At 42.0% G+C, this 12,077-nt stretch overlaps 1 protein-coding gene across 1 annotated transcript; it reads right to left on the bottom strand.

Annotated features, from left to right (window-relative positions):
• Positions 1-2,022: 2,022 nt before the first annotated feature.
• C7H10orf71 (chromosome 7 C10orf71 homolog) lies at positions 2,023-7,783 on the bottom strand. The gene has a single exon (XM_067299522.1). It carries the CDS (start codon positions 7,781-7,783, stop codon positions 3,197-3,199), a length of 4,587 nt encoding a protein of 1,528 aa, XP_067155623.1. The 3' UTR covers positions 2,023-3,196.
• Between the last annotated feature and the right edge of the window lie 4,294 nt (positions 7,784-12,077).

Here is a 12,077-nt window from a genome sequence, read left to right as displayed (position 1 = left end):
CTATTGCTCTTATCCTTGCTAGACACTCTTGATCTAGGATCTAATTGCAGTAAGGGAAAGCACTAAACATCCTGACGTAATATAAGCCAGTCTAATCTGGGGGAAAAAAAACCCTATATATATATATATATATATATATATATTTAGAGCTAGATATTCTCCTATTTCTGAATATGGCCTAGCAAGGAGCTGGCCAGCAGCACAGTCCAGGCCAGAGATGGGTTTGCTGATGGCTTCACACTCAGGCAGAATCAACACTGGGCTGGGACTTGGAGCAACATTTTTATAGCGCAGGCATCATTCGCTCCCTGTGGCAAAGTGCTCTAGGGAAAGTTCTGCACACATGACAAAAATAACTTTCATGTCTGTTTTCAAAACTCCCTAGCTCTGTTTGTTTCATTTTGCTACAAACTCTCTAGGCCAAAATTCCCTGTGTGACATGTACAAGTTTAGAGATTCAGTCCACCTTGAATGCAGCTTCCTTAAGCTAACAGAAGTGTTTGGCCAAAATAAAGAAGTCTTACTTGAAATATATTTAGTATCCAAATTAGGACTGGCTTTTCCCAGATCCCCAAGGCTTCAGTTTGCCTTCACAATGAGCAAAAAATACACTCTGCTTTCCTAGTCCACCTTAAAGTAGTATATTGGAGGAACCCATCCTCCACAGTAAGCCTTTAAGAAGCACCTTGAAAATATGGTGCAGAAAGGTAAGTGTGCACTTGTACAAAACAAACGGCACAGTTAAACAAGCACAAAGGATACAGCTTTTTTTTTAAATGAAGATTTTGCTTATCAAATTGCCATTTTTTATATCTGTGCACGGATACTTTCTATCCAGTCTCCCCTATGCTGGGTAGGCAGTTATGCTGCATAAAGTGAAAGCAAACAAAAAGTGCAGTATGAATGGCACCGTGTCAGTTTGGCAAAACATTTGTGACATAAAAGAAAGGAAAAATATTCATAATGGGAGCCATTTCCCTTACTTTAACAACTTGAAAATACATCCTTGTTCCTGAAACACTTGTTTTTCAAATGTTTTTTTCTTGTTCAGAATGAGACCTTTCCCAAGGGAGATTGGATTGCATTTTCTGAATTTCAAATCAAAGCTGGCTTGGAAATTTAAATGTTTACAGAATAGGATCAGAGGATAATTCAGGCTGAAAGGGGCCTCAGGAAGTTTCTAGTCCAACCTCCTGCTCAAGGCAGGGTCAGCTACGAGGTCAGACCATGTTGTTCAGGGCTTTATCCAGTCGGATGTTGAAAACCTCCAAGGATGGAGACTGCACAACAAGTGCTTAACTGAATGTGGGCATTCGGGCTGAATGTGACAGAAAACCAAACTAAACCAGTACAAACTTGTCCATTTTCACCCCACACCTCTCCCACAAACATCCCTCCCCAAACACAAAATGTCAAGTTTGACAGAACTCTGCAAAATAAGTAAAATGGACAACAGAAAATCATTTAGGGCCAAACTCAAACTCCACTGAAATCATTGAAAAGATGTCCTTAGTGTCTGTTTGCCCCTTCTATGGGAAATGTTTCAGGAAATGGCTCTGATGAAAGGACGTGCCTGATTTGAACTGTAAGGGTTCTGCATGTACGACTGTTGTCAGGGATGGAGGGAGTTTGGAAGCTAAGTTCAGGTTAGGGAAGTATCCAAAGTGCAAAGCTTTGGTCTGTGTCCTGTGAACAGTCTCAGTCATGGGAAATCAAGTATTTACTGAAAATAACCTCTATCACAAATATTAAAACTTGAGAGGAGGGTGCCTGTGTCCCATCCCCAAATCATATTTATTAACAAAAGGCCTGATTCTTCCCTTTCTTTTCTGGAAGCCAAGAGTAACTCCACTGAAAACAAGCTGGTAAAAATAGCCTTAGATGTGAATCAGACCCAAAGTCATTAGCATTATTCTTCTTTAGAGCTTCTGCACTTCAGTTTGCATTGGGGAAGACAATATGAAAATGAAACAGAAAAAAGAAAACCAATACTCCAAATATAGATATTTATAAGCAGGCACACTACATTCAATATTACCATCTTTTCACCTAGATTCTCTTATTATGCAGTTTTGGAGAAGGTACCATACAATAGATGATTAAAAGAGAGCATAAGCAAGGGTGAGTTAAAGTTTGATACAGATTCTTCCAAAGAAGTTTCTTTCTTATAGCCCTTTTCTAGAAATTAATACTTTGAATGTTTTATGTCTTTATTTTTTAAATCACAGAATGCATAAGTCCAAAATCAGGAACAACATTTTTCAGGTTTTGAAATTTTGCTCTGTATTTCACTGGGAGCCTGACAAGAAAAAAAAAAAAAAAGCATTTCAATTATTACAAGTGAAAGTCTTCTCATCCTAACCAAAATATAAATACTGCGAAGGGATTTCATTCAACTTTGCTCCTTTTACCACAATATATCAGGCCAAGTTTTCAAAATGAGTTTAAAGCTGAATTATAAACAACCCCTGACTCTAGGGAAGCATATCTGGAGATTATCAACGAATTTAAAGAATTCAGCAGCATGTTAGTGGACACAGCAAAGGTATATGAGAAGTCTTCAGCAGCTCAAATTGCACTCTGGTTGTTAAAGGGTTTTTTGATAAGGACGTTGTGTTGCACTGTGTATCCACATACAATCTTCTTGTCAATAACATCTAGGTAATCAATGTGTGCAAAAAATGAATCTTGGGTTGATGGCATATTTGTAGCCACAAACTTTCTACCTGTCAATATAGTTTAAAGGCAGTGAGTGAGGAAAGTTCAGCTGATGCGGCATCTGTCCTAATCTCATAGGATAGACAGGATGGTCTCATAGGTTTAACTTTGTGTCATATATCATGCAACACATCTGGGCAAAATGACACTTGCTTTGGCAATCCCAGCCACCATAATGGCAAAGCAGCAGCAACAGCAAGCGGGTGGCTTCATACTGTCATATGTATTTGTTTAGCTGGCATTGCCCCCTTTATCTCACTGATGATTTGGGACTCACTCAATATCACACTTCTTCAGAGCAGTCATCACTTCTCTTCTTGCAATATGCTCAGCCTTCATTTTCCTTTCCACCCAAACCACAGTGAGATTCAGATATACAGTGTTTTACAAACATCAAATCCGCATGTGCGTGTGTGTGCATGTGTCTGTCCAAACAGATCTTAAAAACAGTAGTTGGCATATTTTGTAACTTTAGCTTTCAAGATACCCCTTCAGCTGCGAAATCATCTAAATCAGTGAGGGATACTGCCTCTGTATTTGGAGTTGGACTCATGTCCTTTCCTAAGTGAACTTGAGTTTCTTCAGCATATTGACTGTGGGAGTAAGAGGCTGGATCAGTACAGGGCTGGGTATCTACGGGCTCAACATATCCGTAGTCCTGTTGGTGATTTTCAGGTAGTTCTTCTGTCTCTCCTGGTACAGCCTGCATTAGCCAGGTAGGTTCAGAGAGCTGAGATGGTGACTTCAGTGCTGCTACAGATGAAGCTGGTAAAGGCAGCACTCTAGGGTAGGAGGCATATGGAGAATTTATAATTTCTGAAGAGGGGGGTTGGTATAAGTTCCCTTCTGAAGAAGGGACTGACACTTGGATATATTTGCCAGTTTCTGGATCATAAAATGTCTTTAAATTAGCTTCAGCTGGTAAATCAACTACATAGTATTTGCCAGAGTCAGGGTCTTGGAGGAGTTTACGCTGGGTTGAAGAGGGTGAAGGGCTTACTGCTGATGCACCACTGAGTCTTCTCATACCGGCTTCTGTGGGAATAAAAGTTGAGTGAAGGGCAGGATGGAGAGGAGACTCTCCCATGGGCAAGGGAAATGCTAGCATCTGCCCAGACTGAGATGGCTTTTTCGTGACAGCAGCTGTATGCTCTGTCAGATGTTTTTTCTGTTGCTCTTCTATTTTCTTTCTCTTGCTTGCCAGCTTTTTGGCCCGCCGCAGAGCCTTTTCTGTTTTCGGCGGCACAGCAGGAGGCTTGCCTGCTGCTCTCTCCCCAAGGCCCCTGAGCTCCAGTCTCTCAGCTGTCCCTGCAGAATCGGAAAGCAGATTCCCCTGCACTGAATCAAGTATCTCTTCAGCAGATACATCAGCTTGGCTCTTTACTGCCTTGTTTAGCAAGGCAGGGTTTATAATGTCCTCTGCCTCTCTGAGGCTAGAAATTGTTGGTTTCTCTGATGGTGAGCTGGTAAGAAGAGAGTGCATTGTGCTGCCTGACCTGGGGCTTGTTACAGCAGAACATGCGAGATTGTCTAACAAAACCGGTGTACCTTCCATGGGTAGGATGTCCTCTAAAGCTTCATGGGATACAGGAGAATATGTGTAGCTCTCTGACATGGAGCCTACCACAGGGGAACTTGTCTCCCTAGTGATTATTTTTTTCACACAAGAACCACCTCTGCGATTAGATAAAAGATGATTCTTAAAGTAATTAATCTTTCCTTCTGCAGGATAGCTTGGGTTGTTTAGTGCAGGGTCATTTTCCAGACCTAAATCTGGCAGTGTTAACCTGTGTCTTTCCTTCCCAATCCTGGGTTTCTCTTCACTTCTGCAGATGCTCTCCTCGTTCTTTTTCCCAGCTTTATTCAACATAGCACAATTCTCTCCATCTTTTTCCATCAGCTTCCCTAATGAAAAGCTCTCTACATCTTCCAGAAGACTGGGGTCCAGTGTTGCTGAAGTAGATCCAGGCTCACAGGCATCTATATTTCTGCTAGCTGCTCCTTCCCTTACATTCTGTTGCACTCTGGGTCTTGACGACAACCAGTCTAGCTCTGGGACATGCAACGTGTCTTGGCACTGCTTTTTCTCTGCTGTGGGCCCAAATCTACTTTCCATTTCCTTATAACTGCTGCTCACTGTATCATCTAAGGAAAAGGACCTAAACAGGGGCAGCTTGACAGCCCTTATTACCTGAGGTGACTTGAATGTGTTATCTTTAATCATAAACATACTGGGTTTGGATGAGCTTGAAGATGGTGGTGTTTGTGGTTCCTCAGACCTGGAGGTGGATGTGTCCTTTATACTGTCTGAAGCAGAATCCATGCTGTTGGCCTCTTCCTTTTTCTCTCTTCTCATTTTTTCTTTCATCAGGCTCCTCTGTTCATTCCCAGTAACCCTACTCTCATTCCTCTCTGCTGAACTAGTACCAGAACTGATACAAGCATAATATTGCAGTGCATCTTCTCCAGCTGCTTTCTCTCTCTCCTTGTGGCTTTTCTTACTGTCTGCACTTATTTCACTCTTATTCCTCTGGCTTTCTTGAAGGCGTGCCTTCTGTATCAGTGGCACTAATGGAAACGGTTCCTCCTGAAAGGGTTGTTCTACTGTGGACACAAAAGACTGCTCGGAAGAACTAGTGCTTCTTTTGCCTTTTATTTCATTGCCAGTTACTAGTATACTGGTTTGGTTCTCACTGTAAGGCACATCCTCTGCTGGTGAAAGTTGGTTTGGGAGTGTTTTGAAGGCAAAATTTTCATTCTGATTATCAGTTCGTCTCTCATTTTCCTCACCTTGGAAACTTGGATTTTGCATTGGCTGCCCAGCTGTTGTATCTGCATTGTCTCTACTGTATGGTTTCAGTGTTGGATAGTACAGACTTTTTCTTAAATCAAGTTCTTTTGATTGATGTCTGAACAAGGGGAAGTTTTCATTACCTCTAGTGTTTTTAACAAGATCTTCATGTTTTGAATCATCTTGCTGCAAATTGTCTCTGGTTTGGTAAAACAAAGGATCTGCTGTTGTCTGGGGTGAACTCAAAGTCAGATAATTATCCATGAAGGATCCAATTAAATCAGCTTTATTGTCCTTTTCATGAACATTGTCAGATAATACAGAAGGTATGTCACTTGTTTCATCTTTTTCTGCAATCTTTTTGTTACTGTCTTCTTGCAAAGTCGACAGCAAGTCATTCAGTTTTACATTCTCCTGTGTAATATTTTCCTTAGTCTTATTTCTATCCTCCAAGGCCCTTAACAGAGGAGAAGGGGTATAGATGCTTTTAACACGTTTACGGACATCCTTCAAGTTGAATAACAAACTTGTTGCTTTAGATTTGTAACTATCCCGAGATTGGTAATCAACAAACCCACTTCCCTCGGGTTCTATCCCTGCCACACTCTCAGCAGGAGGAGGCGTCACTGGGATCAGCTCACTTTCCGTGGGGTCTGCCTCTTGTTTTGGTGGTATGATGGGTGTTAAGAGTTCAGTGATGTTGAAAGAGGGACTGCTCGATCCCGGGGAGTTTACCTGTTTAGTCCAAGGAGTTGTGTCCAGGAAAGGTTCAGCCACACCAGCCTTTTCAGACAGCAAGCATGCCTTGCTATTGGGCATGAACATCTCCTTTGAAGTCTGTCTCCTCTCTGCTGCACCTTTTGTAATCCTCTGTCTCCTCCACGGCGGACAGGTACTACCTAGCTGGGAACTGAGGGCCTCCTCCTCAGTCAGTGCAGCCGGGGGTCCTGGGGCAGGCAGGCCAGGTGCCTGGGATGGGGGCGATGGAGAAATGGTCCTGTAGGACACAGACTGGGGTGAGACGGAGGCCTGGGATACAACAGGGGGGGGAACCAGGGCTGGAGGCACAAGAGGGGCTTCAGGGACAGGGGGTTTTGGAGGAGGGCCCTGGTGTGTGTGGATCCTAGAGGGTGGTGGAGGAGGAAGAGCAGCATGAAATTTGGTTCCTGACAGGACCGGAAGAGGACCCTGAGGTACATATACAGTTGGGAGAGGGACACTGAAAGCAGTTTCTGGTGGAGTTGGCTCAATTTGAAAATCTTTCTCCTGCTTTCTAGCAATAGTGGTCTTGACAGGTGGTAATTTATGTTCATGTGTGAGGGATCCTTTAATAAATGGTGCTTCTTCAAGGTACATAAGAGCTTCTTTTTTTGTTATTTTATCAACAAATTCCTCTTTTTCAGTCAGTTTTTTATGATGGACATTCCATGATTCAAAAGCACTGTTCTCACTGTGAAGAAAATTACCTTTTTTTGTTGGCTCATTAACTTTCACACTTCTGTTTTTGACAGCCTTTTTAGAAAAACGGGAGAAATTTGACTTGGCTACTTTTGACATCTCAATCAGCACAGGATAATAACTATCGGGATCACAATAGCTCTGATCTGTTTTATTAGGCCTTTTCTGTGACTCATTTTTGCCACTGAGATGGTGGCTATCTTGAGAAGCATCAGAAAATTCGGAAAGTTCCTTCTGGATGCTTAAAATGGCTGTGTCATCCCAGCAAGCCATATCATTTCCATGATTTACTTTACATTTTTGAAAGCTATTTTTAATGGGCTGCTTAATGGCTACCAGAGAACTTCCTGACCCTTGGTTTTCAGTCTTATCAAACGTCTTAATCAGAGAGGACACTTTTGAAACATGTTTATTGTTCCTTGGCCCAGGGGCTGGCAAATTCAGCTTTCTCCTTTCTGTGCCAAGGGTGCTAATTTTAGCAGTCTTTTTCTCTTCCTGAGCACACTTTGGTAACTGCTGGAATGTCGAAGCCCATATTGTTTGTTCATTGTTTCTTGCTGTTAGCTTGTTGCAGACATTGCTCTTCTTGATGGCATGGTTTAACGTCCCTGGGTGAAATTTAGCAGAGAACTGGCGAGTGAAGTCAGGTGAAATGGCAAGATCTGGTTCATTGCAAGAGTCTTCAAGTTCTGCCACACACAAACTTTTGAAAGCCCGGGCTGTGAGGCTGCTCACCTCTCTGTCTGTGTCATCCAGGAGACTCCCAATACTCGAGGAGTCACTGTGTCCTTCTGTATGTTTCTTATTTCCCTGCATTGTTTATGTGAGTCATGAATGAATGATCCAAATGGTTATTTTCAGGTGTCAAATAAGCAGATGACTGTGTTGGGTAGTTCCAGCTGTCTGCAATTCACAAGCATAAAGTGATTCCTCCAGACAGTGGGGCTAAACGTTGGTTCATCTTATGGAATAGCTGAAGGAAACTTTCTTCTCTGAAAAGCCAAAAATTACAAATTATTATTTTTACATATTAACTCTATTAGACAAAGAGCATTTTCCAGATATATCAGTCATCGGCTAATTTGATCCTACATGTATTCTGAACACAATGCTAGCAACACAATAAACAACACGAAAAGCAGTTGTTATTCTGGTCAGTTCAAGTAGTTATCAGTAGATAGTAGTAGGAAAGTGCCATTAAAAAAGTGTTCTCACCTCAGATTCTTTATTTGGGCTCTTAAACAAGGATTTAAGAGCCAAATTTCAAGTACTTCTGTTTATATACCTCCAACCATAAACACTTCCAAGTGCTGTGGATTTGTTTGGCTAGCAAGGTTAGCCATTGTTGGCCAGGAAGAATTAGCTGTAATAAAAAGGAAGCAAACTGATTTAAAAAAAGAATGTTGCCAAGTACTTTATAGCACACCATCTCCTACTGTTTAAAATGAAAGAAAAGGTGGCAAAACATACTTGGCAACACATCATAACTATAATTAAAACACTGTGTGAAAATTAAAGTTGCTAAAGAAGATTCTATTCTCACTCTTCTGTTAGCTCATGACTATGGGAAATGAAGTCCGTCATGATGAACCTGCTTGTCTCGGGCTGGAACTTGCCTGTGACGATTACCCTAAGCAGGACTCTTGCCTGAGAAAGCACAATGGCCCGGCAGGTAAGGATGGTCTACTGCGCATTAGCATCTTCCAGACAAATATTGCTGGGGTAAAATCTTTCAGCCGCCCATATCCAGATACAGTTGGGCTGGTATATTGAAACTGAAGAGGCTGCTAATATCAACTTAGCCAGCAGAAGGCAGGAGTGCCTAGGGGACTCTAGCAGACCCACTAAAGGAGCATTTGGTTTCAGTTCCAGAAGTGATGAGAGCAAAAGGCAACACTTTCAACACAACTATAAAATATCACAGCCTTCCATTAATCCCTGGGCACGATGCAAAGGCAGAGCTCATAGCACTGCAGTTTTTGTCTCTCTGCATCAGTCTGAACAAAGGATGTGAGGTCCTTGAATGGAATGAGTCTTTACAAGCAAAATAAACCTTCAGCTATACTTGAAATGTATACCCTACGACTCCTCAGTGTTTACTCTGTAAAATCTTTAGATGCTTATTCTGGCACTCAAAGGCTTGAGCAGGCTATTGACTGAACTGCAGTGAGACTCAGTTTAAAAGTGTATTCAAAAGCCAGCTAAAACCTACTGCATAAATAAAGTCTGATCTGTATCTCTATTTCCTAGTAGACTTGCACCATTAACTTCTGATGTGCCCAAACTCCAGAGTTCACATCTACAACAGGTGGGGGTTGTCCCCATCTAGAATTTGAATCCACACTAGGGCTCAGCACTGAAATCTAGATCCAGATTTCAGCCCCTCCAGTGTCCACATCCACGATTCCACTTTGGCCTGTCTCAGACTTTCGGAAAGGGCATGTTTTTTCCCCATGATGACTCAGTGCTGGCCAAAGTATGAAATGTCAGAGGAATTGGGCTTACTCAGCTGAGTTACTCAGACAGTTCTTTCTTCAAATGAAAACACTTCTGACCTTCCTTTTCTATTTAGAAACCCTACCAACCTATTTTTAGATTCAAGTTATCATAGTGAATCTTGATTCTGTTCTCACAGCCATATAATTCCAATGACTTATACAGAAATATGGCAGATTTACACCTGAAATAAAACAAGCCTAATTAATAGAGTTTTTCTATTTTACTTTGCATGGAGATTTTTCAAGAACACAAATCCATACCCCCACATACACACTCTGAATATAATCCAGCAAGAAAAAAAAAAGAGAATATAAGTGAAAGGCCATCCCAGTCTTGGTGGGATTCTTAACTGTTATATGAGGAGGTAGTACTGGTGCATACCTGGCATGTAATCTTGCTTCTCATCTTTAGAACTTTTCTTCATACTGTATTTCGCTTCATTTCTGACCATCTTTAGTGAGGAGGTAAAAATAGTCCAAGGATGTGGATTCGGCTGAAGTAGTGTCCTGGGACATTTCTGATCTTCAGCATTTTTGACATGAAGCAAGCTCTGCAATTTGAAAATAAAGGCATTTGTTCGTATGAGCGGAAGATCAGCTCACATGCTGTATTTATTCATTCACATTTTACAATCATTTTAGGAGTGATTTACATTATTTCTCACCAAGAGACACAGGTATCCAGTGCAGAGTGATAATAATCAGATAATTTGAGGGCTTGGTAGATTGTGGAGTTCAGTCAGGTTTCTAGCAGACCACTGTCACAAACCCCCCAGCACTCTGCAGTAGTCCCAGCAGAGACTAACAGCTGAGTGAGCAATGGTTTCCCAGCAGCCTTCCCACCCGAATGGCGGGTGACACCTCCAGGTTAAAAAGAGCGGTTTTGCTGGATGACTTCTTCCCTGCCGCTGTCTACCTCCATGCTGTGCCACCCTTCTAGCAGAACCACAAAGGAAAATGCATGCCTCCCCTCCAGCTGCATAGGACTTCCTACTGTCAATGAAGATAGACAGACGTCAATATGCTAGACTGTGAGCTAAACTGGCTGAGGTGTGAAAAATATTTTTTACTGTCCCTGTTATAAAGGAGAGGAAAGGTAGACAGCTCGGATGGTGATGGGCAGTAAACAAAACAACTTTTTTATCAAAGAATCAGAGCCAGAAGATACTGAAAAAAAGCTCCACTACGGTGGACATACGTTGCTGCTGCCCTTCTGCTGTGGAGAATTCCAAGGATTTCAGGCTAGTTTATGTGTCCTGGTGAGACAGTATCTATTTCCTGGAGTTAGAACTGCCTTGTACTGAGACAACGTAAACAGAACGTAGGAACAGATATGGTAGATTTTCCCGGACCAAGAGACTCCTCCGAGAAAACTTGTCATCATCCTGCAGTATCCAAAGCACACTGGCAAAAGCAGCAACAAGGGCTCACCCACTGGGATGGTCTCTACTTCTCGTCTGGGGATGGATGGGTGTTAGCAAGCTGGTTGTGAGTGCTAGTTTAGAGAAAGCCTGTATCACTCAGAGCTTTTTGTGGTCTTTTAAAGATTTCTGACTAAAAAAAGGTAAAAGCAAAGAAACAAGGAAAAACTCTATTATTGTAGCCAGGAAGTAAGTATATAAAAAGGGCATCTTCATTGCACAGAGCCGTTCTCAGTTTTCTCCTTGCTCAGAGGTTAAATTAAGATTTTAATGCTTCTGTGGTACACTGAACTGTGCAAAGCCAGCCCCGCTGTGGGAGACTGTGCTGATTATGTTTTGGCTCAGTCATCAACGGAGCTGTTGACTAAATTCCAACAGCACAATGCTTATCACTATTTATTGGTGATGATGCCTGAACCAGGAGGAAGCTTGGCTTTCAAATCTCACGGACAGAGGTCTGAAGAAACATCTTGTCCCTTGTAAACTGAGAACATTCGCTGAAAAGTGAGTAGGGTAACAATAAGCATGGAGATCATGATGTAATCTCAGCAGTTATTTTCCTAGATGGAGTCACTATTATAAAAACAACTCAGCATAACTGATTAAAGAAGAATAGTGACTGTCACTGTCTCTGAAATCCCTGTGAAGATCCTTGTCTCGCCTGGCCATAATACTAATACTTGGATAGTGTAATGTTTCAAGCTGGAAAAGCTGTATCTGTACATGTGTTCAAGGGTCAAATCACTACAAGGACTGGAGGAAAACAGGAGCACTTTACTGATCTGCCTATCCCTTGTACAGGCATGATGGCAGCTCCTGAACTGCTGGGCAAAGAAGCTGTTCATAACTAGCTGATGGAAAAGTCACATTTCTCTACCTTTTTGGACAAGAAAGCAAGGTGCGAGGTTCAAGCTTAGCTCAGGATTTAGCTAGTTCTACAATGTAGGGGAAGTGAGTTTAGTCTATTTTCCAGGTAGACAAAAGCAAGGCTGAGCATTTGGAACTGCTTGAGAAATGCTGAGAAACACAAGGTGTTTGCGATAGGTATGATCTGATCTGAGTTACTGAAAAAGCTTGCACAAATGTACAGATTTCAAGGAGCTTAACCAGAAAGCAACTTCCCCTCTCTTTAAAATAGGAGGGTTTTTTCAGTGGCTCTCTTAAGTGCCTAGCAAGTTGTGATGAGGAGGT

This window comes from Apteryx mantelli, chromosome 7 (assembly GCF_036417845.1).
Source record: "Apteryx mantelli isolate bAptMan1 chromosome 7, bAptMan1.hap1, whole genome shotgun sequence".
NCBI lineage: Eukaryota > Metazoa > Chordata > Aves > Apterygiformes > Apterygidae > Apteryx > Apteryx mantelli.
The sequence above is the reverse complement of the archived record's forward strand: the minus strand, read 5'-3'. Positions and strand labels throughout refer to the sequence as shown.